Raw genomic sequence first — 24,509 nt, 5'->3', positions numbered from 1 at the left:
GTTTTCGACTTTTGAGATAGCGCAAGGTTGATTGATGGTGAGTGTTTTACGAGCTGAAAGAGCTCATTGTTGCCCCCAAATGGGTATTGGTCGTTACAAACATCAATCAATAATGGAAAGGTTGTTTCTGTAAGCACATTGGTCAACTTGACCATTCTTCAAACTCCGATTGGCTCTTCAAAAAGCGCCTACAGATGATTGGTCGAAGCTGAACTGTCAATCAAGTATCTCCCTGCCCTGGTCAATAGGGCCTAGGTTCGAGGCAGTAAACCAGTAAGATTTGTGTCTGTAATTCTTCACCGCCTCCTTCGCAATCACCGATTGGTTACTTTAGGAGGGAAGACTGCTAGAAGGTTTGATGCCCACTTTCTGCGCCCTCCCCACACTTCGCCTTTCTCATCTTCCCGCTTCTGCGCAACTCTGCTCGGCCTAACTACCTGTCCAAACCCCCCGTGTGTGTCTGTGTATTTTCCCCAAGAGAGCAAGCAGCATGTCGGACTACGGCTCACCCGGGGCCGGAGCGGGCGCTGGAGGCAAAAAAGATGCTTTCGCGGACGCCGTGCAGCGAGCCAGACAGGTAAGGTCGGAGCAATAGCGAGACTGGGGCACTGACCCAAGCCAGTCTGTTGTGTGCGCTAGCTACGATGCTAGGCTAACTAGCTAGCTTGCAACGAGGCCGTCGATGGGTTACTCGAATCGATGCGACCGACCGGCTTGGTGTGTGGGTGAAATCAAAATGCGAAAAAACCTAGATTTGAACCTCATGTTGGTGTACGCATGTGTGGCTTTGTTTTTAATATTAGCTAACGTTAAACGTTTGAGTTCGGTAGCACCACAAGGTTTACGCTAGCTAGAGTGCTACCGTTAGCTGGTGAGGCTAGCTGATAGTGTTCTCGGCGTGGCGATGCTTTCCTTGTTCTAGATAGCAGCTAGCCAACAAGCCCCAAACACCGACACTAACCTTACCGTTAGGTGCCTGGATAGCAAGCTAACTAATGTTGGTGATTACGAAAAGCCCTCAATTTATATTCCAATAGACCTACCATTTAGTGAGTAGTTAACTAGTTAGTCATCAATCATTTAACGTGGCTAGCGTTAGCTTTAAGTTTGGTAACTAGCTAGCGCCAGCAGACTATCATTAACTTATTAAGGTAGTAGCTAGCTAGTTCAATAACGTTAGCTAATGAGGTAGACGTTTCCACATGGAACCTGCGATGCAAACTTTTCCAAAACAGTCAAATTTTGTCGGCCAGTGTTTCAGAATAGCTAACTTGCATAGCTAGTGGGACACAAACACGCTCTAGCTAGTGTTAACGTTAGCTACTGCCGACAGGTCTGTGATACGAATTAGGCCAGTATCTCCAAACGAGATCCTCTTATCCCAGTCTGGCAGCTACCTGGACTAACCCCGGGTGTAGAAAATAACTACCGAGTCTAGGTCTGCTTCTCAAATGGCACCACAGGGATCTGGTCAAAGTAGTCCATTATCGGGACTATAGAGTGCTGTTTGGGATCCAACCCAGCTATTGTGTAATAAAGGGATGCGGGATGGTACATGGTTTGTGTAGAGGTGATGTACTTGGGCAGCTACAGATCTAGGATCGGGCTACCAGCTCCAGATTCAAACCTGGGGAAGATTATACAAAATGGTCCATATATCACCATCTTGGGCCAAATTCATTCTCTCTGGGCGCTCACACAATGCATTTGAATGGGATACATGCTGTGTGTGTTCCCTAGATTGCAGCTAAGATCGGAGGAGATGCCGGACCTCCAAGTAACAATGGAGGAGCAGGAGGAGGAGAGGGCTTCCCGTTCCAAACACTGAAACGCTCTCTGGAGGATGGAGGTAGGAGACCAGGGGAGGGCAACACAGAGGCACAGGGACCAACACACACATGGAGTAATACACACGGAGGAAAACCGAGACGCACACATGCACTATGTACACACAGAGGATCATGTTCCCGGAGCCTTACTTCAGGATGGTATTGAGGTTCATGTTTTTCCTGTTTTATCAGACCAACCAGATGCCAAGAAGATGTCTTCCCAGGGGGACAGAGACTCAGCCACTGCTTTGTGTACGTATACCTAACAGACCGTCTCTTGTCTCTGCCTATCCTCTCACATTCATCGGTTGCTTTCTATTGGTTGTTAATCCATTACTCTTCCCTGTAGCTATCGGAGCTCAGCTCGCTGCCCTGTCTCAGCAAAGGTATTAATAGAAGGATGTTTTTTTTCCGTTTTGACTGTCTTGTATATTTTGCTGTGTTTGATTCCCTGGTGTTTTGGGCTTGTTATGAAGGATAAGCATTCATTCCTCCTTTCTCTCCTTTCTCCCTCTTTTCTCTTCAGTGTCAGACCCTCCACTATGACAGAGGAGTACAGAGTGCCAGACGGCATGGTCGGACTCAGTGAGTACACACACCGTATCGCTTGGGCTCACACAGAGAAGCTGTTCACGCATACTATGATAAAATGACTTCACGGCTTGTTTCTCCACAGTCATTGGTCGGGGGGGCGAGCAGATCAACAAGATCCAGCAGGACTCGGGCTGCAAGGTCCAGATCGCTCCAGGTGAGCAACTAGGTGCTCACCTCTCTTTATATACTACCTCTACTATCTCAGCACGCAGCCCAGATGGCACCCTATTCCCTATATAGTGCACTACTTTAGACCAGAGCCCTATTCCCTATATAGTGCACTACTTTAGACTAGAGCCCTATTCCCTATATAGTGCACTACTTTAGACCAGAGCGATGGCCATTATTATGCCTGATAAAAGGGCACTGTGTTCTGATTGGCTCTCGCAACAAAGGCATGCTGTTGTCCTTGTGCACGTGACATTAAAACGTGGGACTATCCGGCACTTCTTTTGACCAGGGCCTTGAGCAAATATAGTGCACTTCTTTGGACAAGAGCAATGACCTTTTTTTAGGGCGCTACTCTAGGCCAGCGCCCTGGTCAAAAATAGAGCATTACATTTGGCTGGAGCATATGCCTTTATCGTGCACTACTTTTCACCGGGGCCCATAGGGCCCTGTTAGTGCACTACTTTTCACCAGGGGCCATAGGGCTCTGTTAGTGCACTACTTTTCACCAGGGGCCATAGAGCTCTGTTAGTGCACTACTTTTCACCAGGGGCCATAGGGCTCTGTTAGTGCACTACTTTTCACCAGGGGGCCATAGGGCTCTGTTAGTGCACTACTTTTCACCAGGGGCCATAGGGCTCTGTTAGTGCACTACTTTTCACCAGGGGCCATAGGGCTCTGTTAGTGCACTACTTTTCACCAGGGCCCATAGGGCTCTGTTAGTGCACTACTTTTCACCAGGGGCCATAGGGCTCTGTTAGTGCACTACTTTTCACCAGGGGCCATAGGGCTCTGTTAGTGCACTACTTTTCACCAGGGGCCATAGAGCTCTGTTAGTGCACTACTTTTCACCAGGGGCCATAGGGCTCTGTTAGTGCACTACTTTTCACCAGGGGGCCATAGGGCTCTGTTAGTGCACTACTTTTCACCAGGGGCCATAGGGCTCTGTTAGTGCACTACTTTTCACCGGGGCCCATAGGGCTCTGTTAGTGCACTACTTTTCACCGGGGCCCATAGGGCTCTGTTAGTGCACTACTTTTCACCAGGGCCCATAGGGCTCTGTTAGTGCACTACTTTTCACCAGGGGCCATAGGGCCCTGTTAGTGCACTACTTTTCACCAGGGGCCATAGGGCTCTGTTAGTGCACTACTTTTCACCAGGGGGCCATAGGGCTCTGTTAGTGCACTACTTTTCACCAGGGGCCATAGGGCTCTGTTAGTGCACTACTTTTCACCAGGGGCCATAGGGCCCTGTTAGTGCACTACTTTTCACCGGGGCCCATAGGGCCCTGTTAGTGCACTACTTTTCACCAGGGGGCCATAGGGCTCTGTTAGTGCACTACTTTTCACCAGGGCCCATAGGGCTCTGTTAGTGCACTTTGTAAGTAATAGGGTGCCAATTGGGATGCATTTGTAGTCTGCCAGTGAGACCGATGTTGTTTACTTGTTGATGTTTACTTGTTGTTGTTTGTGTTTCAGACAGTGGTGGCATGCCAGAGAGGAGCGTCTCCCTCACAGGAAACCCTGACGCCATCGCGTAAGACACTAAATCATGTCCCCATAGGGCCCTGGTCTAATGTAATGCACTACACAGGGAATAGGGCTCTGGTCTAAAGTAGTGCCCTACATAGGGAGTAAGGTGCCATTTGGAAGTATCCCTTGTAGCTGTGTGGCACGATTAGGATTCTGTAGTTTTTCCTAGTTTGATCTCAATTAGAAAAATTCTGGGCGCTGGCATAGGGGCCATGTTAAGTGTTTCTGATCATTACACAACTCTTTCTAACGACTTGCCCCCCTCCCTGTCTTTTCTTCCTCTTCAGGAAAGCCAAGATGTTTCTGGATGAGATTGTATCTCGGGGGCGCGGTGCTCCTTCCTCTTCTTTCCACGAGTCGACCAATGGGCAGAGTGGCTCCATGCAGGAGATGATGATCCCAGCTGGCAAGGCCGGCCTAATCATCGGCAAGGGAGGAGAGACCATCAAACAACTGCAGGTACACATTGGGAAGTTGTATAGTTGAAGCCTCTGGTCCAGGGGGTGTACTGGTACATCAGGCTGCCTCACCCTACAGAAACAGGAGATAGACTAGTGTCCTGTCCAGGGGGTGTACTGGTACATCAAATATCTGTACAGGAGAACGAATCAGAACACAGCTACTAATATAATGGGAGGGAAGTACTAGGAAACCAACACTATACATGGGGAGGCTCGTCAGATAGATAGATAGATATATATAGAGATAGATATATAGATATATAGATATAGATATAGATATAGATATATAGATATATATATATATATACATATAGATATAGATATATAGATATATATATATATATATACATATAGATATAGATATAGATATAGATATAGAGATATATATATATGTGTGTGTGTGTGTGTATATATATATGTATGTGTATATATATATGTATGTGTGTGTGTGTGTGTGTATATATATATATATGTATGTGTGTATGTATATATGTATGTGTGTATATATGACAGATGTATCTCTTCCCTGTAGGAGCGTGCTGGAGTGAAGATGATCCTCATCCAAGATGGTTCCCAGCCACCCAACATGGACAAACCCCTGCGCATCATCGGAGACCCCTACAAAGTACAGGTAAACAACCCTGTTGCACGTACTGCGTACACCACACGCCCCCGTTGCACGTACTGCGTACACCACACGTACTGCGTACGCCCCCGTTGCACGTACTGCGTACACCACACGCCCCTGTTCCACGTACTGCGTACACCACACGTACTGCGTACACCACACGCCCCCGTTGCACGTACTGCGTACACCACACGTACTGCGTACACCACACGCCCCCGTTGCACGTACTGTGTACACCACCCGCCCCCGTTGCACGTACTGCGTACACCACACGCCCCCGTTGCACGTACTGCGTACACCACACGTACTGCGTACACCACCCGCCCCCGTTGCACGTACTGCGTACACCACGCCCCCGTTGCACGTACTGCGTACACCACACGCCCCCATTGCACGTACTGCGTACACCACACGTACTGCATTCCTGGATATGGGGCTGGTTGTCTCTGATATTATGCCAGGTAGTACTGTCTGACTTGATCAACCTCTCTTACTTTCCCTCTCTCTCTCTGCAGCAAGCGAAGGAGCTGGTGAATGAGATTCTGAGAGAGAGGGATCACGCTGGCTTTGGAGACCGAAACAATTTTGGCAACCAAATGGGGGGAGGCGGTGGTGGAGGAGGAGGAGGCATGGATGTGAGTAGGATCTCTTAATGTTTATGAGATGGATTCAACTTGATTGTAGTTGGAAGTCTGACTGGATTTGGACAGAGCTGTGGAGGTCAAACTCCCCCAGCTGCTTCTCTCTATCTGTGTGTTAACCGCACCTTCCACCATGGCACAGGGAAGGCAGCCATGAGGGGTTAAACCCATAGACTTAGATTGACTAGAAGGTTAAATAGAACATGTGACAGCAGCATCATTGACCTGATTGAGAATGCCCCTTCTACTCGTTCTAAGTCTATGGTTAAACGTTGTAGAGTGACTGTGGCGTTGCAGCCCCGTTTAGTAACGAGCCTCGACTAGAACTCTGTTCAACGTCTTCGCCTCATCAGTATCGCGTGTTTCAGTTGGGCCAGATGCCTTTTCCTCATTACGGTGTCTCTTTATTGGCCAGGTGCCCGTGCCCCGCCACTCTGTGGGAGTTGTGATTGGTCGAAGTGGAGAGATGATCAAGAAGATCCAGGCAGACGCTGGAGTTAGGATACAGTTCAAACCAGGTGAGGATCACACACACACACACACACGACTTCCTGCTACGGAAAACGACCTTCTGTTCTTGTTCAGCCAGTCCCTGTATCTCCCCCATAAACCCTGCTTCAGTTGTTATAATCACTATGGTAATTCTCTCCCTCTTTTTGTTCTCTCTCCCTCCCCCCCCCCCCCCCCTCTCTCTATCAGATGAAGGTACATGACGTATAAGATTCAAACCCACACCTACAACAGATTTAACATATTTCTATCATAGGAAACATTAGTATTTTATGATGGAGTGTTTTTTTACACGTGATCATAGGTCCAGGAGAAACAAACTCATCTCAGACCTCCTGTTAGTCCCACCACATTTAAATAAGTCACTTGACTATGGGGCGAACCTGGGGCGTGTTCAGTATAGCCCCACCGTAACAAAACGGTTTGCAGCTGGGAACTCCAGTCTGTTGTTATGGGACGAGTCCAGGTAGCGCCGTCCCGTTTTGACCCTGCTTCAGTTGAGTGTTATGATCACTATGGTAACTCTCCCTCTCTTTGTCCCCCTCCCCCCTTTCTCTCTCCCTCTGTCAGATGAAGGTACAGGACTGTATATGAAACTTAAACACCACACACACACACACACACACTTACATACACACACACACACACACACACATACACACACAACAGATTGAAGTGTTTATCGGGTCAGAAAGGGCTTGTTAGTACACCTCCTCTTAGAGGTGCCAATCTGGTAGCAACTTCCTGTCTTGACTCTGCTTCAGCTGAGTGTTGTGAACAGTATGGTAACTCTCTCATTCTTTTTCCCCCTCTCTCCCTTCCCCCTCTCTCCCTTCCCCCTCTCTCCCTTCCCCCTCTCTCCCTCTCTCTCTTCCCCCTCTGTCAGATGAAGGTACAGACCTGTATAAGAGACATTTATACTGGAACCTTTTGGTTTAAACGATGATCGTTATGATGACTCTCTTTCTCATCTTTTTTGCTCGATCTGTCTTTCTTTCGCGGCGATCTGCGCTTCCCTCCATCTTTCTCTCGTTGTCTTTCGATCGCTCTCTCTCCCCTCTTGCTGCCTCCCTTCCCCCTCCTCCCCTCCTCTCTCTCTCTAGATGACGGTGCAGGTCCTGATAAGATAGCCCACATCATGGGCCCTCCAGACCGCTGTGAGCATGCTGCCTCCATCATCAACGAGCTGCTGCAGAGCATCAGAGTCAGGGAGGACGGAGGACAGGGGGTACGTACACTACCCTCTACAGGCTGACACATGGGAGGGCAGGGGGTACGTACACTACCCTCTACAGGCTGACACATGGGAGGGCAGGGGGTACGTACACTACCCTCTACAGGCTGACACATGGGAGGGCAGGGGGTACGTACACTACCCTCTACAGGCTGACACATGGGAGGGCAGGGGGTACGTACACTACCCTCTAAAGGCTGACACATGGGAGGGCAGGGGGTACGTACACTACCCTCTACAGGCTGACACATGGGAGGGCTGGGGGTACGTACACTACCCTCTACAGGCTGACACATGGGAGGGCAGGGGGTACGTACACTACCCTCTACAGGCTGACACATGGGAGGGCAGGGGGTACGTACACTACCCACTACAGGCTGACACATGGGAGGGCAGGGGGTACGTACACTACCCACTACAGGCTGACACATGGGAGGGCAGGGGGTACGTACACTACCCTCTACAGGCTGACACATGGGAGGGCAGGGGGTACGTACACTACCCACTACAGGCTGACACATGGGAGGGCAGGGGGTACGTACACTACCCACTACAGGCTGACACGTGGGGGGGTAGGGGGTCCATACACTACCCACTACAGACTGACACATGGGAGGACAAGGGGTACGTACACTACCCTCTAGGGGAAACACTGAGCAAGGGGAAACACTGAGTTCAATATAAGATGGGGCAGGGGTATGGACAGGTGAGACTTTCTGGTCTTGAGAAGGAGAGATGTCTCGAAGGCCGTATCTGAAATGTGCCTTGCATAAGTATTCACCCCCCTTGGCATTTTTCCTGTTTTGTTGCATTACAACCTGGAATTTAAATTAGATTTTTATTTGGATTTCATGTAATGGACTTTCACAAAATAGTCCATTGTTGAAGTGAAATGAAAAAGATGACTTGTTCAGAAACATAAACACTGGGAAAGTGGTGCGTGTATTCACCCCCTTTACTATGAAGCCCCTAAATAAGATCTGGTGCCACTGATTACCTTCAGAAGTCACATACTTAGATTGCACACAGGTGGACTTTATTTAACTTAGTGTCACGTGATCTCAGTGTGTGTGTGTGTATACACCTGTTCTGAAAGGCCCCAGAGTCTGCAACACCACTAAGCAAGAGGCACCATGAAGACCAAGGAGCTCTCCAAACAGGTCAGATCAGGGTTGGGTTATATAAACATATCAGTCATTTTTAACATCCCACAGAGCACCGTTTTAAATCTTATTAAAACATGGAAAGAAGAACCACAAAACGCAGGATTCAAGATTTCGTGCTTTTCTGATAAAAATTATTATAGAATTCTTGTCACTATTATAGAATTATAGAATTCTTATATGGAAATAATATTTGAAAAATGTGTTGAGTAGAAACCCGAAGTGGGTGGCCAGCAGAGATGGATGGATGGGTTGGGCTGAGGGAGTGGAGAGGGATGGGCTGAGGGAGTGGAGAGGGATGGGCTGAGGGAGTGGAGAGGGATGGGCTGAGGGAGTGGAGAGGGATGGGCTGAGGGAGTGGAGAGGGATGGGCTGAGGGAGTGGAGAGGGATGGGCTGAGGGAGTGGAGAGGGATGGGCTGAGGGAGTGGAGAGGGATGGGCTGAGGGAGTGGAGAGGGATGGGCTGAGGGAGTGGAGAGGGATGGGCTGAGGGAGTGGAGAGGGATGGGATGAGGGTTGGGATGTGGGAGTGGAGTTGCTGTGGGGGAGATGGATGGGCTGAGGGTTGTTATGTGGGACTAGTTGCTCTGCGGGAGATGGAATGATGGTCAAAGATAAAAGTCAAAACATAATAAAAAGTCAGTTTGAATGACACGGAGGAGCAGTGTTTTTACAGCCAACGCCGGTTTGCCTGAGGCTGCTCAGTGTTTGGAGACATGCATATACACACACTCTCTCATTCAAATAAACACATACAAGAACACACATACATGTAATGGTGCCAGACATGTAATGGTGCCAGACATGCACACGAACATACAGTTGGCATTGCTGTTAGAACTTTAGTTGTCCTTTTAAAACATGTTTTTATTGTTTTGCTGTTGTCTTTCTCTCCTTAGTTCATTCTCTTGGTTGTTGGTGCATTGGGGGGTTCTTGGGGAAAGGAATCAATTGTATTTTTCTGCTTGGGGTGGGACTGTGGGAGTGGTCCTGAATGGTTGAGGGACAGCTATTGGGTAGGACTGTGGGAGTGGTCCTGAATGGTTGAGGGACAGCTATTGGGGACCTGTGGGGGATCTTGGAGGGTTCGGGTCATGTTGTTGGCCTTGAGCAAGGCATTGTCCCTGGATGCTTCTGTGTTGCTCTGAATGGGAGTCAGTTGGATGACTGGTATGATGTAGTTGTTGAGCGGCTTCACTGCAAGTGTATTGTATGTTTCGGATATTCAATTTAAAAATATATATTTTTTTTTTACAAAGTGCCACCACAACAAACCTGCCAAGAGGGCTGCCCACAAACTCAGACCATGCAAAGAGGGCATTAAATCAGAGGCGCAATTAAGAGACCAAAGATAAGCCTGAAGTAGCTGCAAAGCTCCACTGGAGATTGGAGTATTTGTCCATAGGACCACTTTAAGCCGTACACTCCACAGAGCTGGGCTTTACGGAAGAGTGGCCATAAAAAAAGCATTGCTTAAAGAAAAAAATAAGCGAACATGTTTGGTGTTCACCAAAAGGCATGTGGGAGACTCCCCAAACATATGGAAGAAGGCACCCTGGTTGGATGAGACTAAAATTGAGCATTTTGGCTGTCAAAGAATACGCTATGTCTGGTGCAAACCCAACACCTCATCACCCTGAGAACATGTTTTTCCATCGGCAGGGACTAGGAAACTGGTCAGAATTTAAGGAATGATGGATGGCATTAAATACAGGGAAATTCTTGAGGTAAAACTGTTTCAGTCTTCCAGAGATTTGAGACCGGGACGGAGGTTCACCTTCCAGCAGGACAATGACCCTAAGCATACTGCTTAAGCAACACTCGAGTGGTTTTAAGGGGGTACATTTTAAATGTCTTGGAATGGCCTAGTCAAATCCCAGACCTCAATCCAATTGAGAATCTGTGGTATGACTTAAAGATTGCTGTACACCAGCGGAACCCATCCAACTTGAATGCGCTGGGGAGGTTTTGTCTTGAAGAATGGGCTAAAATCCCCGTGGCTCGATGTGCCAAGCTTATAGAGGAGACATACCCCAAGAGACTTGCTGCAAAAAGTGTGTGGGGGGGGGGGGGGTGGGGTGAATAGTTATGCATGCTCCAGTTTCTATTTTTTTTGTCTGATTTCTTTGTTTCTCAAAAAAAAATGCATCTTCAAAATGGTAGGCATGTTGTGTAAATCAAATGATACAAACCCCCCAAAATCAGTTTTAATTCCAGGTTGTAAGGCAACAAAATAGTAAAAATGCCAAGGGGGGTGAATACTTTTGCAAGCCACTGCACATCAAGTCTCCCCACTATTCCCCTTCTAGTTTCTCCTTGACATTTTTGTATTTATTAATACATTTCTTTGAAGGGGACATTTTCTGTCAATGTGCCAGATTTGGCCAGCGGGCACATTTTCAGCTTTAGTCCCTGGGCAGATGGATAAAAATGACACTGTTTTTTTAAAAAATAAATTTAATTTAAAAAAAGCTTCCCATCTGAAACCGTTCAGAACAGTTTGTGCAATATTCTGACGTTTTGTGACAGTTTTGGTGTTCAGCCAAGTTTTTTTTTAAATTTAATTTCTCTCAGCTGTTTGTGCACCAAATTTTCTCGGGGCTGAAGTTCAGCATTTGACATCTACGTCCCTTCATTGGTCAATAGTAGAGATTCTTCATTGGTCAATAGTAGAGAATCTTCATTGAACTGTTGTCTATAGACGACTTGTTTTTCTGCACATTTTTTCACTTGCAAAATACCACACAAAACATCTTAGTTAGATGCAACTCAGATCTATGCAAAAATGTCAAATTATTTTTTTTTGAGTAATCTTAGATTTATATCAAGACTATTTTTGAGGAAGTGTGTACTGGCTACGGAGTCTACAAATGGACAAATAGTACTACTGGCACTTTGCGGTTTTCAAGCGAAGGTCTTTAAAAGGTAGTATGTGAGCGCCGTCGTGCGGAAGCCTTTACCTGTCTCTTCTCCAGGGTCCTCCAGGTCCACCAGGCACGGGGGGGATGCCTCAGGGTGGCCATGGCAGGGGGCGAGGCCAGGGCAACTGGGGCGGTCCTCCGGGAGGTGAAGTCACCTTCTCTATCCCCGCCCACAAATGCGGCCTGGTGATTGGTCGGGGTGGCGAGAACGTCAAGGCCATCAACCAGCAGACGGGGGCTTTTGTGGAGATCTCGCGTCAGCCGCCGCCCAACGGGGACCCCAACTTCAAACTGTTCATCATCAGGGGGTCCCCTCAACAAATAGATCACGCCAAGCAGCTCATAGAGGACAAGATCGAGGTACGGGAGGACGGACGCGTGTCAACACACATTTAAACACCCAGTGTATCGTTTAATAGTCCCACATGACCTGTCAATGGAATGAATGGTTTCCTCTCTGCTCCTCTAGGCTCCTCTGTGTCCTCTAGGGGGAGGTCCTGGGGGACCTGGTCCAGCTGGTCCAATGGGCCCCTACAACCCCAACCCTTACAACCCAGGGCCTGGTGGCCCCGGAGGACCCCCGCAGTAAGTACACCAACCATGCACCCCTACAACCCCAACCTTGATAATGCAGGCGCCCCCCCCACACACACACAGTAAATATAGCACCTGCTGGACATAAAGGCTAGGTGCTATAGCACCTGCTGGACATAAAGGCTAGGTGCTATAGCACCTGCTGGACATAAAGGCTAGGTGCTATAGCACCTGCTGGACATAAAGGCTAGGTGATATAGCACCTGCTGGACATAAAGGCTAGGTGCTATAGCACCTGCTGGACATAAAGGCTAGGTGATATAGCACCTGCTGGACATAAAGGCTAGGTGCTATAGCACCTGCTGGACATAAAGGCTAGGTGATATAGCACCTGCTGGACATAAAGGCTAGGTGCTATAGCACCTGCTGGACATAAAGGCTAGGTGCTATAGCACCTGCTGGACATAAAGGCTAGGTGCTATAGCACCTGCTGGACATAAAGGCTAGTGCTAGTTTGCATCGCTACAGTCTGTTATACATCCATGCACATAAAAGAAGGGGTCTATTGTTCGTGCGGTGAGCAGCTCTGATCCCCCTGTGCTGTTGAGGGATTTTTATGGCTCAAAATGTTTGATTTATATCCCCATTTGTCTGTCATGTACATTGTATGTTATTTACATTTCTTCCTCTGAATAAAACAAGGCCACATGTTACTTAAAGCCAATGGGTATCATGCGTTTTGGTGTGTTTGATGCGTTGTAAGACTTAGAAAGATATGAAGTGTTTTATTGTTCTGTTCTCTCTCCAGTGGCGGCCCCCCAGGTGGGCATGGTTATGGGGCCCCTCAGGGCTGGGGAAACACCTTCCAGCAGTGGCAGGCCCCTGGAGGGCCACACGACCCCAGTGAGTAGACACGGCTTCATATACACTGGTCTGGAACTCTTATCAGGCACTTTCCCTCCTGGTCAATAAATTTTTCCCTGAACTGTCCTCAACGCTCTTTCCTCTTTAACCTTCTCGTTTCCTCTCCTCACTTTTACCTTCTCCTCCCTTTCAACCCTCTTTCTCTAATCTTCCCCCCCAGACAAGGCAGCAGCAGACCCCAATGCAGCGTGGGCAGCCTACTATGCGCAGTACTACCAGCAGCAGCCAGGGGGCGCCATGCCGGGCCAGGCCCCCAACGCCCCAGCAGCTGCCCCAGTCCAGGCAGACCCCTCCCAGGCAGCCCAGACCCCTGGAGGCCAGCCAGACTACACCAAGGCCTGGGAGGAGTATTACAAGAAGATGGGCATGGGTAAGATTATCGCCATGGTTATGATCATCGCCATGGTTATGATCATCGCCATGGTTATATTGACTTTACAATGACATGTCCTATAGTGCAATAATCAATAACAATGTATCACTAGAAACAAAACACAGGATAAATAATAAATAATAGTGGATACATTTAGTAAAAATAAACCTATAGATAATCACAGCTGGGTCAGCGCTTGCCAAACGGCGGCCATCTTGATCCAGAAGACATCCGCTAGTACCGTCCAGTCTCCAGACGTGTCAGGAGAGCCTGTGTGTCACTAGAAAATAACTGAAAGGCCTTCACACTGTATAGAGTCCTTCTACATGCCACCTTTTTTAATGGACACGTTTCATCCAGAAGATGTCCTCCAGATTTATTTCTATACAGCAGAATTGTGATCAACAAATACTATTTTCTTGTCCAAGTTCTTGATCTTAAAATCTGATCCGCTTTCCCTCCCTGTCTCTCCTCAGCCCAGCCCGGTGGAGGTGCTGCAGCAGCGCCGGCTGCAGCCGTGGCCGGGGGAGGAGCCGGCGGACAGCAGGACTACAGTGCAGCCTGGGCTGAGTACTACAGGCAGCAGGCGGCCTTCTACGGCCCTGGAGGGGCTCCGGGACAGGCTGCCACCCCACAGCAAGGACAACAGGTAACACACACACACCACTCAGCCAGGACAACAGGTCACACACACACACCACTCAGCCAGGACAACAGGTCACACACACACACCACTCAGCCTGGACAACAGGTAACACACACACACACCACTCAGCCAGGACAACAGGTCACACACACACACACCAGTCAGCCAGGACAACAGGTCACACACACACACACCACTCAGCCAGGACAACAGGTCACACACACACACCACTCAGCCAGGACAACAGGTCACACACACACACCACTCAGCCAGGACAACGGGTAACACACACACACACCACTCAGCCAGGACAACAGGTCACACACACACCACTCAGCCAGGACAACAGGTCACAAATGTCATAGAAATCTGGGAACACTGGACAGTTACTTGAACTTCTCTCTCTCTCCCAGGCCCAGTGAACCAAATCCAGCCAGTCTCAAGCCTGTTAGATGCGGACCGGGAGGACTGTCTCTTCACTGCAGCCTCATCCCATCCAGCTCTCTGGACTTTTTAAATGTTTTCTTCTGGGTTTAAGTAATTCAAAAAATGTCTGGTTTTGACGGAAGCAAAACCTTAATTCCCTCCCTCCAATACACTCCCAGTACCCTCCCTCTTATCCCAGTACCCCTTCTTCTCTTCCCCTAAAAATTCCCCTTTTCTTTTTTACAAAAACTGAAAAATAACAAATTCTACGATTTTATTTTTTATTTTTTTGCTGATGAAATGATTGAACAACCAGGTAGGGTTGTTTTTCCTTTGTCCTCACCCTTCACCCCAACCCCTAGTGTCTGCCTGTCCTCTCCCTGCATCCCAACTAGTGTCTGCCTGTCCTCACCCTGTACCCCAACTAGTGTCTGAGGAGGGGAAGAGAAGAAGAGGGGAAGATGGTAAAGAGCTCCTGCTCATTGGCCTCGCTAATACCCATCTGTAAAATACATGGACTCGCACTTCTGTCATTTGTTTGTTTTTCCTGAGGAATAAACTGTCGTCTAGCAGTACTTTGGAGTATAACTATTACTAATATTCAGCATCAGTTTGTAAAAACGAGTTGTTTTTTTGCAAGCAAAAGGATATTTTTTTGCTTTTTAGGCTTTTATTTTCATTTTTAATTAACGTCTAGTTCAGTTAAAACATTCCCTGTGTTGATGAAGTAGCAGCATTTTTTTCCCCCCTCCCCCCACCCACTTATAATTTTACTTAGTTGATATTTTTCAGTAACTAAAGGGTGGTCCTGGGTTTGTGTGCCTGTGCGACTGACTGTGTGTACAAGCCCCTGTTTCTATGGATGCTTGCTACAGTGTGTGCCTGCTTGTTATGTTGGTTGTTTTGGCACAGTTTGTGTCCCCGAGGCCCCCGTCCCCTTGCTGACTTCAGATCAGATTGCTGCATCATCAGATGGGATACCTTTTATTTTTCCTCGTGTTCCAAGAAGTCGTTATGTATGTTGTATGCCTTTTTTTTTTTTTTTTTTTTTTACTGCTTGTTTTTAAAAACTTCACAATAAAAAAATAAATAAGTATTGAGATACTTGGAGGATTGAATGTTTTGTTGCACATAGTTTCAACAAACTTAATTTGTGACAAAAACAATCATATTGTTCACCCTATAACCAATCACATGCTGGGAGATTTGTTTTCGTTTTTGACTTACGTTCATGTATGCCAATCGGACTGCTCGCACCATGATCGAGAACCAATGGGAAGACCATGGGTCGGAAGGTAGGCGGGGCCTAGTCAACACTACGGCGGAAAATGGCGCCCAGCTCGAAATCAGAAAAGGACGGTAACAAACAAACGCAGAGAAAACACAAAGAACATGTCGTTAAGCTTCTGAACCGTGGAAAGGTATGCAACAAACTAGACAAGAGAATGGCACAAGCATGGCTTTGACGAAGAATGTGAAGTCGCAGGGTCAATGTCTCGATAGTGCCAGACCCTGCGGATGCTAGCTAGTTAACGCGTTTTTAAGCACCAACGTTAGCTAGCAGGCTGACTCGTTAACAAGCCACCTTTGGCCAAAACCTAGCTACAATCCATGATAACTAAGTTAACCAGCTGGTTGCTAAATTGTGAGGGAATGTTGTTAGCTAGTTAACCGTCTATCCCAAGCCACTTAGCTAACGTTTGTTGAACCGAGCAGTAAGCCAGCTAGCGCACGTTACCTGTTTATTTCGCATTCACTAACGCAACAAGCTAACGCGCCAATTGACTAGTTTTGCATTTGTAGTCGCCGCTGGGTATTTCAGATCACTATGCACGGCATGATTCCTCTGTGTTGCAATGTTTTTCAATTCTGGTCTTGGGGACTGCTGGCCTTCTGTTTCTGCTAACGTTAAAGATGATGCTGATCAGCGAGTTAAATCAGGTGTTAATGTTGATTTAGAACAAAACCATGCAGTGTACACCCTAGAGACCTGGATGACAGAACACTGCTGTGTGTGTGTAGGTAGAGTGGTTAAGACTGGTTTCCTGGACTCCTACCAAGCCTCATCCGAGTGCTGTGCGTATCAAGCATCTCAGGGTAGGTGCTGATCTGAGGTCCCTCCTGTCCAAGTAATCTTACCCATAATCTGAAAGGCAAAACGGATTCTAAATCCGCTCGACTATTCTGAGATGGTTATACACACGACCCCCTGGACTAACAAGCTGTTTCAATGGAGGTTATTTATTGGGTACGTTGACCACTTTCCACTAACTTTCCACGTCCTCTCTCCTATAGTTGTCTGGCCAGTATTCTCAGCGCTTGTTCAGGAAACTACCCCCGCGCGTCTGTGTTCCCCTGAAGAACATAGTCAGCGAGGAGTTCCTCAGAGCAGGGTGAGTGTTTTTGAAAAGTGTCTTTCTACAATGTAGAAAATAGTGATAATAACGACAAAAAACTTGAGTGAGTAGGTGTGTCCTAACTTTACACAGATACTGTGTGTGTATATACAGTACCAGTCAAAAGTTTGGGTTTTATTTGTACTGTTTTCTACATTGTATAATAACAGTGAAGACATCAAAACTATGAAATAACACACGGAATCATATAGTAACCAAAAAAATATACATATATTTGAGATTCTTCAAAGTAGCCACCCTTTGCTTGGTGACAGCTTTGCACACTCTTGGCATTCTCTCAACCAGCAACAGTCTCGAAGGAGTTCCCACATATGCTGAGCGCTTGTTGGATGCTTTTCCTTCGCTCTGCCATCCAACTCATCCCAAACCATCTCAATTGGTTTGAGGTTGGGTGATTGTGGAGGCCAGGTCATCTGATGCAGCACTCCATCACTTTCCTTCTTGGTCTAATAGCCCTAACACATCTTAAAGGTGTGTTTTGGGTCATTGTTGTGTTGAAAAACAAATGATAGTCCCACTAAGTGCAAACCAGATGGCATGTCATATCTCTGCAGAATGCTGTGGTAGCCCTGCTAGTTCAGTGTGCCTTGAATTCTAAATAAATCACAGACAGTGTCACCAGCAAAGCACCATCACAACACCACCTCTGTTTCAGAGTGGGAACCACACATATGGAGATCATCCGTTCACCTACTCTGCGTCTTACAAAGACACAGCGGTTGTAACCAAACATCTCAAATTTTGACTCATCAGACCAAAGGACAGATTACCACCGGTCTAATGTCCATTGCTCGTGTTTCTTTGCCAAAGCAAGTCTCTTCTTCTTATTGGTGTCCTTTAGTAGTGGTTTCTTTGCCGCAATTCAACCATGAAGGCTTGATTCACACAGTCTCCTCTGAACAGTTGATGATGAACTCTGTGAAGCATTTATTTGGGCTGCAATTTCTGAGGCTGTTAACTCAATGTAACTTATCCTCTGCAGCAGAGGTAACCCTGGGTCTTCCTTTCCTGTGGCGGTCCTCATGAGTGCCAGTTTCATCATAGTGCTTCATGGTTAGTGCTTCAACTGCACATGAAGAAACTTTCAAAGTTCTTGACATTTTCCAGATTGACTGACCTTCATGTCTTAAAGTAATGATGGACTGTCGTTTGTCTTTGCTTATTTGAGCTGTTCTTGCCCAAATATGGACTTGTTCTTTTACCAAATAGAGTTATCTTCTGTATGTCACCCCTACCACGTCACAACACAACTGATTGGATCAAACGCGTTAAGAAGGAAAGAAATTCCACAAAATAACTTAACAAGGCACACCTGTTAATTGAAGCTGGTTGAGAGAATGCCAAGTGTGCAAAGCTGTCACCAAGGCAAAGGGTGGCTACTTTGAAGAATCTCAAATATAAAATATATTTTGATTTGTTCATCACTTTTTGGGGGGGGGTTTACTACATGATTCCATATGTGTTATTTCATAGTTTTGTTGTTTTCACTATAATTCCACAATAAAATAAAGAAAAACCCTGGGATGAGTAGGTGTTCAAACCTTTGACTTACTGTGTATATGTATATACACTACAGTTCAAAAGTTTGGGGTCACTTATACATTTCTGCCCAGAAGGCCAGCATCCCGGAGTCGCCTCTTCACTGTTGACGTTGAGACTGGTGTTTTGCGGGTACTATTTAATGAAGCTGCCAGTTGAGGACTTGTGAGGTGTCTGTTTCTCAAACTAGACACTCTAATGTACTTGTCTTCTTGCTCAGTTGTGCACCGGGGCCTCCAACTCTTTCAATTCTGGTTAGAGCCAGTTTGCGATCATTACTGGCTGAATCCAAGGCTTGACATAACAGAATGCTGCGACCGAAGGGAGAAGAGACAACCAATTTGCTAGTTACAGCATCAGCGGGCGCTCTGGGAAGAGCGGAGAGTGCAATGGCAGTTTGCCAGTTAACTTACAGCAGCGCGTCCCCTGAATGATAACGAAGAGGTAACGTTAGGGGAGAAGCCTGACCACGGAGACGGGGGTGGTTAGGTGAGAAGCCTGACCACGGAGACCGGGGTGAAGAGGTAACGTTAGGTGAGAAGCCTGACCACGGAGACTGGGGTGAAGAGGTAACGTTAGGGGAGAAGCCTGACCACGGAGACGGGGGTGAAGAGGTAACGTTAGGTGAGAAGCCTGACCACAGAGACGGGGGTGAAGAGGTAACGTTAGGTGAGAAGCCTGACCACGGAGACGGGGGTGAAGAGGTAACGTTAGGGGAGAAGCCTGACCACAGAGACGGGGGTGAAGAGGTAACATTAGGTGAGAAGCCTGACCACTGAGACGGGGGTGAAGAGGTAACATTAGGTGAGAAGCCTGACCACTGAGACGGGGGTGAAGAGGTAACATTAGGTGAGAAGCCTGACCACTGAGACGGGGGTGAAGAGGTAACGTTAGGTGAGAAGCCTGACCACAGAGACGGGGGTGAAGAGGTAACGTTAGGTGAGAAGCCTGACCACTGAGACGGGGGTGAAGAGGTAACGTTAGGTGAGAAGCCTGACCACTGAGACGGGGGTGAAGAGGTAACGTTAGGTGAGAAGCCTGACTACGGAGACGGGGGTGAAGAGGTAACGTTAGGTGAGAAGCCTGACCACAGAGACGGGGGTGAAGAGGTAACGTTAGGTGAGAAGCCTGACCACAGAGACGGGGGTGAAGAGGTAACGTTAGGTGAGAAGCCTGACCACAGAGACGGGGGTGAAGAGGTAACGTTAGGTGAGAAGCCTGACCACGGAGACGGGGGTGAAGAGGTAACGTTAGGTGAGAAGGTGAAGCGTACTTCCTGAACTGTAACCGAAAAAACAACTGTCATTTGTAAAGTTTGAGGTGAGGGAAAAAGTGTGGCGGAACAAGTATTGTTAGCATTGTTAAGTATCTTGCCATCTGGATGGAATTCTCTGTTAGCGAACCAGAGAAATGTTGAGCAACATTGAGCCAACTAAACTAGTCATTTAAATCATCTCCACACACACCTTGTGTCCCCACTCTCACACCCCTCCCTCTCTCTTGTTCCAGACACATCTTCCTGGGGTTCACTAAGTGTGGTCGTTACGTGTTGTCCTACACCAGTGACTGTGGAGAGGACGATGACTTCTCCTTCTACACCTATCACCTCTACTGGTGGGAGTTCAACCTACACAGCAGACTCAAACAGGTAGGTTGGACCGTCCGTGTGGCCTGAAGGGATGTGGGCCTGTAGAGCAGACCTACTATGGGCTGACTGGAAGTGGTCTCCAGTCCTTATAGCAGTAATGAGGTGGATGATGTGTTGCTGATTGGCCTGTCAACAGTTACACCAGCTACAATGGAGAGGAGATGGAGATGATTTCATCCCTCCTTCATCATTCTGTTGTCCCATTGTGCCCTTTTTTAAAACGTATCATCTCTTAATCTCTCTTCTCTCTCTCCACCTCCTCTCTCTCCATCCACCTCTTTCTCCATCCACCTCCTCTCTCTCCATCCACCTCCTCTCTCTCCATCCACCTCCTCTCTCTCCATCCACCTCCTCTCTCTCCATCCACCTCCTCTCTCTCCATCCACCTCCTCTCTCTCCATCCACCTCCTCTCTCTCCATCCACCTCCTCTCTCTCCATCCACCTCCTCTCTCTCCATCCACCTCCTCTCTCTCCATCCACCTCCTCTCTCTCCATCCACCTCCTCTCTCTCCATCCCCCCTCCTCTCTCTCCATCCCCCTCCTCTCTCTCCATCCCCCTCCTCTCTCTCTCCACCCACCTCTCTCTCTCCATCCACCTCCTCTCTCTCCACCCACCTCCCTCAGGTGCACCATGTGCGTCTGTTTACAGGTGAGGACATCTACAGTGATCTCTACCTGACAGTGTGTGAGTGGCCCAACGACCACTCCAAGATCGTCATCTTTGGCTTCAAGTAAGACATCAAGCCAGCGTACATTTGGTCTTTGTAGAGATGATGTCTGTGATCAGATCAGTGACTGGACATTTCTGCACGTTCTCTCTCTCTCTCTCCCTCCCTCATCTCTCTTTTCCCTCCAACATCCCTACACTCTACCCACCCTTCCCCATACTCTCTCTCTCTCTCCCTCCCTCATCTCTCTTTTCCCTCCAACATCCCTACACTCTACCCACCCTTCCCCATACTCTCTCTCTCTCTCTCCCTCCCTCATCTCTCTCCCTCCCTCATCTCTCTTTTCCCTCCAACACCCCTACACTCTACCCACCCTTCCCCATACTCTCTCTCTCCCTCCCTCATCTCTCTTTTCCCTCCAACACCCCTACACTCTACCCACCCTTCCCCATACTCTCTCTCTCCCTCCCTCATCTCTCTTTTCCCTCCAACACCCCTACACTCTACCCACCCTTCCCCATACTCTTCTCTCTCCCCCTCTCTGTGTCAGTACTCGTAGCTCCAGCTCAGTGTTGATGAATCTGATGATGAGTGATGAGAACAACAGAGATATCTACATCACCATCGCCTCCATGCCTCCTCTCAGACCCTGCTCTCAGTGCTGCCCTCCAAATACCTCTACCATACGCACAGGTACACGCATACATACATACACACATACACACATATACACACATATACACATATACACACATGGCTATATGTTGAACAGTCTCTCTCTCTCTCTCTAGGTAGTGGAGAGTGTCTGGAACATGGTCTCTCTCTCTCTAGGTAGTGGAGAGTGTCTGGAACATGGCTATATGTTGAACAGTCTCTCTCTCTCTAGGTAGTGGAGAGTGTCTGAAACATGGTCTCTCTCTAGGTAGTGGAGAGTGTCTGGAACATGGTTATATGTTGAACAGTCTCTCTCTCTCTCTAGGTAGTGGAGAGTGTCTGGAACATGGTTATATGTTGAACAGTCTCTCTCTCTAGGTAGTGGAGAGTGTCTGGAACATGGCTATATGTTGAACAGTTTCTCTCTCTCTCTAGGTAGTGGAGAGTGTCTGGAACATGGTCTCTCTCTAGGTAGTGGAGAGTGTCTGGAACATGGCTATATGTTGAACAGTCTCTCTCTAGGTAGTGGATAGTGTCTGGAACATGGTCTCTCTCTCTCTAGGTAGTGGAGAGTGTCTGGAACATGGTTATATGTTGAACAGTCTCTCTCTAGGTAGTGGAGAGTGTCTGGAACAGGGTTATATGTTGAACAGTCTCTCTCTCTCTAGGTAGTGGAGAGTGTCTGGAACATGGTTATATGTTGAACAGTCTCTCTCTCTCTAGGTAGTGGAGAGTGTCTGGAACATGGCTATATGTTGAACAGTCTCTCTCTCTCTAGGTAGTGGAGAGTGTCTGGAACATGGCTATATGTTGAACAGTCTCTCTCTCTCTCTCTCTAGGTAGTGGAGAGTGTCTGGAACATGGCTATATGTTGAACAGTCTCTCTCTCTCTAGGTAGTGGAGAGTGTCTGGAACATGGTTATATGTTGAACAGTCTCTCTCTAGGTAGTGGAGAGTGTCTGGAACATGGTTATATGTTGAACAGTCTCTCTCTCTGGGTAGTGGAGAGTGTCTGGAACATGGTTATATGTTGAACAGTCTCTCTCTAGGTAGTGGAGAGTGTCTGGAACATGGTTATATGTTGAACAGTCTCTCTCTCTGGGTAGTGGAGAGTGTCTGGAACATGGTTTTATGTTGAACAGTGTCTCTCTCTAGGTAGTGGAGAGTGTCTGGAACATGGTCTCTCTCTCTCTAGGTAGTGGAGAGTGTCTGGAACATGGCTATATGTTGAACAGTCTCTCTCTCTCTAGGTAGTGGAGAGTGTCTGGAACATGGTTATATGTTGAACAGTCTCTCTCTAGGTAGTGGAGAGTGTCTGGAACATGGTTATATGTTGAACAGTCTCTCTCTCTGGGTAGTGGAGAGTGTCTGGAACATGGTTTTATGTTGAACAGTGTCTCTCTCTCTCTCTAGGTAGTGGAGAGTGTCTGGAACATGGTTTTATGTTGAACAGTGTCTCTCTCTCTCTCTGGGTAGTGGAGAGTGTCTGGAACATGATTTTATGTTGAACAGTGTCTCTCTCTCTCTCTAGGTAGTGGAGAGTGTCTGGAACATGGTTATATGTTGAACAGTGTCTCTCTCTCTCTCTAGGTAGTGGAGAGTGTCTGGAACATGGCTATATGTTGAACAGTCGGTACCAGGTGGTCTATCCCTTCCCCACCTTCCAGCCTGCCTTCCAGCTGAAGAAAGACCAGGTGATCTTCCTCAACACCTCCTATTCCCTGGTGGCCTGCTCTGTGTCCCTCTGTCCAGGTAGGAGACAACGCAAACACACACTTCACCTTTCTGGTTCAGTTTAATTTCTCTCTACCCCTTCTCTCTTTCTGTCTCGTTCATTTTCCCTCTCTTTTTTGTTTCTCCTGTGTGATGATATGACTATCTCCCGTCCCCTGTGGGATATTACTGAGTCCCCTGTGGGATATTACTGAGTCCCCTGTGGGATATTACTGAGTCCCCTGTGGGATATTACTGAGTCCCCTGTGGGATATTACTGAGTCCCCTGTGGGATATTACTGAGTCCCCTGTGGGATATTACTGAGTCCCCTGTGGGATATTACTGAGTCCCCTGTGGGATATTACTGAGTCCCCTGTGGGATATTACTAAGTCTCGTCTCCTGTGTTGTCAACAGGTGAGCAGGGTCATTCCTCTCAGATCCTGTTCAGAAAGAGAGCCACAGCCCCCACCTTAGAACATCAAACCCCTCCATCGCCCTCTTCATCCTCTTCCTCTCACGGGTCTCCCGACAGCCGCCTGCTAACTGCCAAACCAAGCCCCGCCCCTCTTTCCCCTAGCCAATCACACGCTGCCGCCCGGGCGCGAGAGTTCGCCGCCGACCTCTTCAGACGTGCCCAGGGAGGAGGGAGAGAAAACGAGGGAGGGGAGAGGAGAGGGAATCCGGAGGGGAGCGAAGTAGGAGAGGAGGCTGTCGTGACTGAGAGAGAAGGGGTGAGCGTGGAGAGGGACAGAGAACAGAGGGAAGACACACAAACGGATCAACTGACTAGCGCACCACAGACTTCCACTTCAGCTGGGAACCAAAGTTTGTTGCGACCTTTGCCGGAGGACTCTATTCAGTGTAGTGCGATGACGTCTCCTGCCTCCTCCTCCTCGTCCCCCCCCACTCCTCATTCTTCTCAGGAAGCAGGCTGCAGCGAGCCGGGATATGTCAACTACACCCGCTTGCAGTACCGCATGCCACAGCCGGGGGCGCCAGAACAGGATGCAGGAGGTGAGACACACACTGTAGAAGTTTTCACATGTAACACACAATGTGCTTGGTCATGTAAATAGGAAGCTGAAACTCCTCCCTTTATTTCTGTCTCGCCCTCTATTTCTGCTCACCCCTCACTCTATCCCTCTCTCTCATTCTTCCTTCTCTCCCTCTCTTCCCTCTCTCATTCTTCCTTCTCTCCCTCTCTCATTCTTCCTTCTCTCCCTCTCTCATTCTTCCTTCTCTCCCTCTCTCATTCTTCCTTCTCTCCCTCTCTCATTCTTCC

At 48.0% G+C, this 24,509-nt stretch overlaps 2 protein-coding genes across 9 annotated transcripts in view; both read left to right on the top strand.

The window, feature by feature from the left end:
- Positions 1–283: 283 nt before the first annotated feature.
- Positions 284–15,635, top strand: LOC110485446 (far upstream element-binding protein 2). 6 transcript variants are annotated; one of them, XM_036939882.1, is made up of 21 exons: positions 284–577; positions 1,741–1,849; positions 2,022–2,081; positions 2,179–2,215; positions 2,356–2,414; positions 2,506–2,577; positions 4,070–4,127; positions 4,411–4,582; positions 5,117–5,215; positions 5,728–5,847; positions 6,269–6,371; positions 6,553–6,558; positions 6,934–6,939; positions 7,250–7,255; positions 7,467–7,591; positions 11,737–12,042; positions 12,152–12,267; positions 13,025–13,119; positions 13,301–13,510; positions 13,990–14,162; positions 14,573–15,635. In XM_036939882.1, exons 1-21 carry the CDS (start codon positions 491–493, stop codon positions 14,579–14,581), a joined length of 2,028 nt encoding a protein of 675 aa, XP_036795777.1. In that variant the 5' UTR covers positions 284–490; the 3' UTR covers positions 14,582–15,635. The 6 variants fall into 6 exon arrangements, with proteins under 6 accessions (XP_036795777.1, XP_036795774.1, XP_036795775.1 ...); XM_036939879.1 differs by having other exon boundaries at positions 2,506–2,589; XM_036939880.1 differs by lacking the exon at positions 7,250–7,255 and having other exon boundaries at positions 2,506–2,589.
- A 207-nt stretch (positions 15,636–15,842) lies between these two features.
- LOC110487221 (DDB1- and CUL4-associated factor 15) overlaps positions 15,843–24,509 on the top strand; it is a 41,681-nt gene continuing 33,014 nt past the window's right edge. The window contains exons 1-7 of one of the 3 annotated variants that reach the window (XM_036939887.1): positions 15,843–16,006; positions 16,881–16,978; positions 20,051–20,189; positions 20,815–20,921; positions 21,409–21,551; positions 23,103–23,264; positions 23,639–24,241. In XM_036939887.1, coding sequence (XP_036795782.1) covers positions 15,914–16,006; positions 16,881–16,978; positions 20,051–20,189; positions 20,815–20,921; positions 21,409–21,551; positions 23,103–23,264; positions 23,639–24,241 — 1,345 coding nt within the window. In that variant the 5' untranslated portion in view covers positions 15,843–15,913. The remainder of the gene's footprint in view (positions 16,007–16,880; positions 16,979–20,050; positions 20,190–20,814; positions 20,922–21,408; positions 21,552–23,102; positions 23,265–23,638; positions 24,242–24,509) is intronic. The other 2 variants (XM_036939885.1, XM_036939886.1) reach the window with 2 other exon arrangements.

The sequence above is a fragment of the Oncorhynchus mykiss genome, chromosome 13 (genome assembly GCF_013265735.2).
Source record: "Oncorhynchus mykiss isolate Arlee chromosome 13, USDA_OmykA_1.1, whole genome shotgun sequence".
Taxonomy (NCBI): domain Eukaryota; kingdom Metazoa; phylum Chordata; class Actinopteri; order Salmoniformes; family Salmonidae; genus Oncorhynchus; species Oncorhynchus mykiss.
Note: the sequence above shows the minus strand (reverse complement) of the source record. Positions and strands in the feature narration are given on the sequence as shown.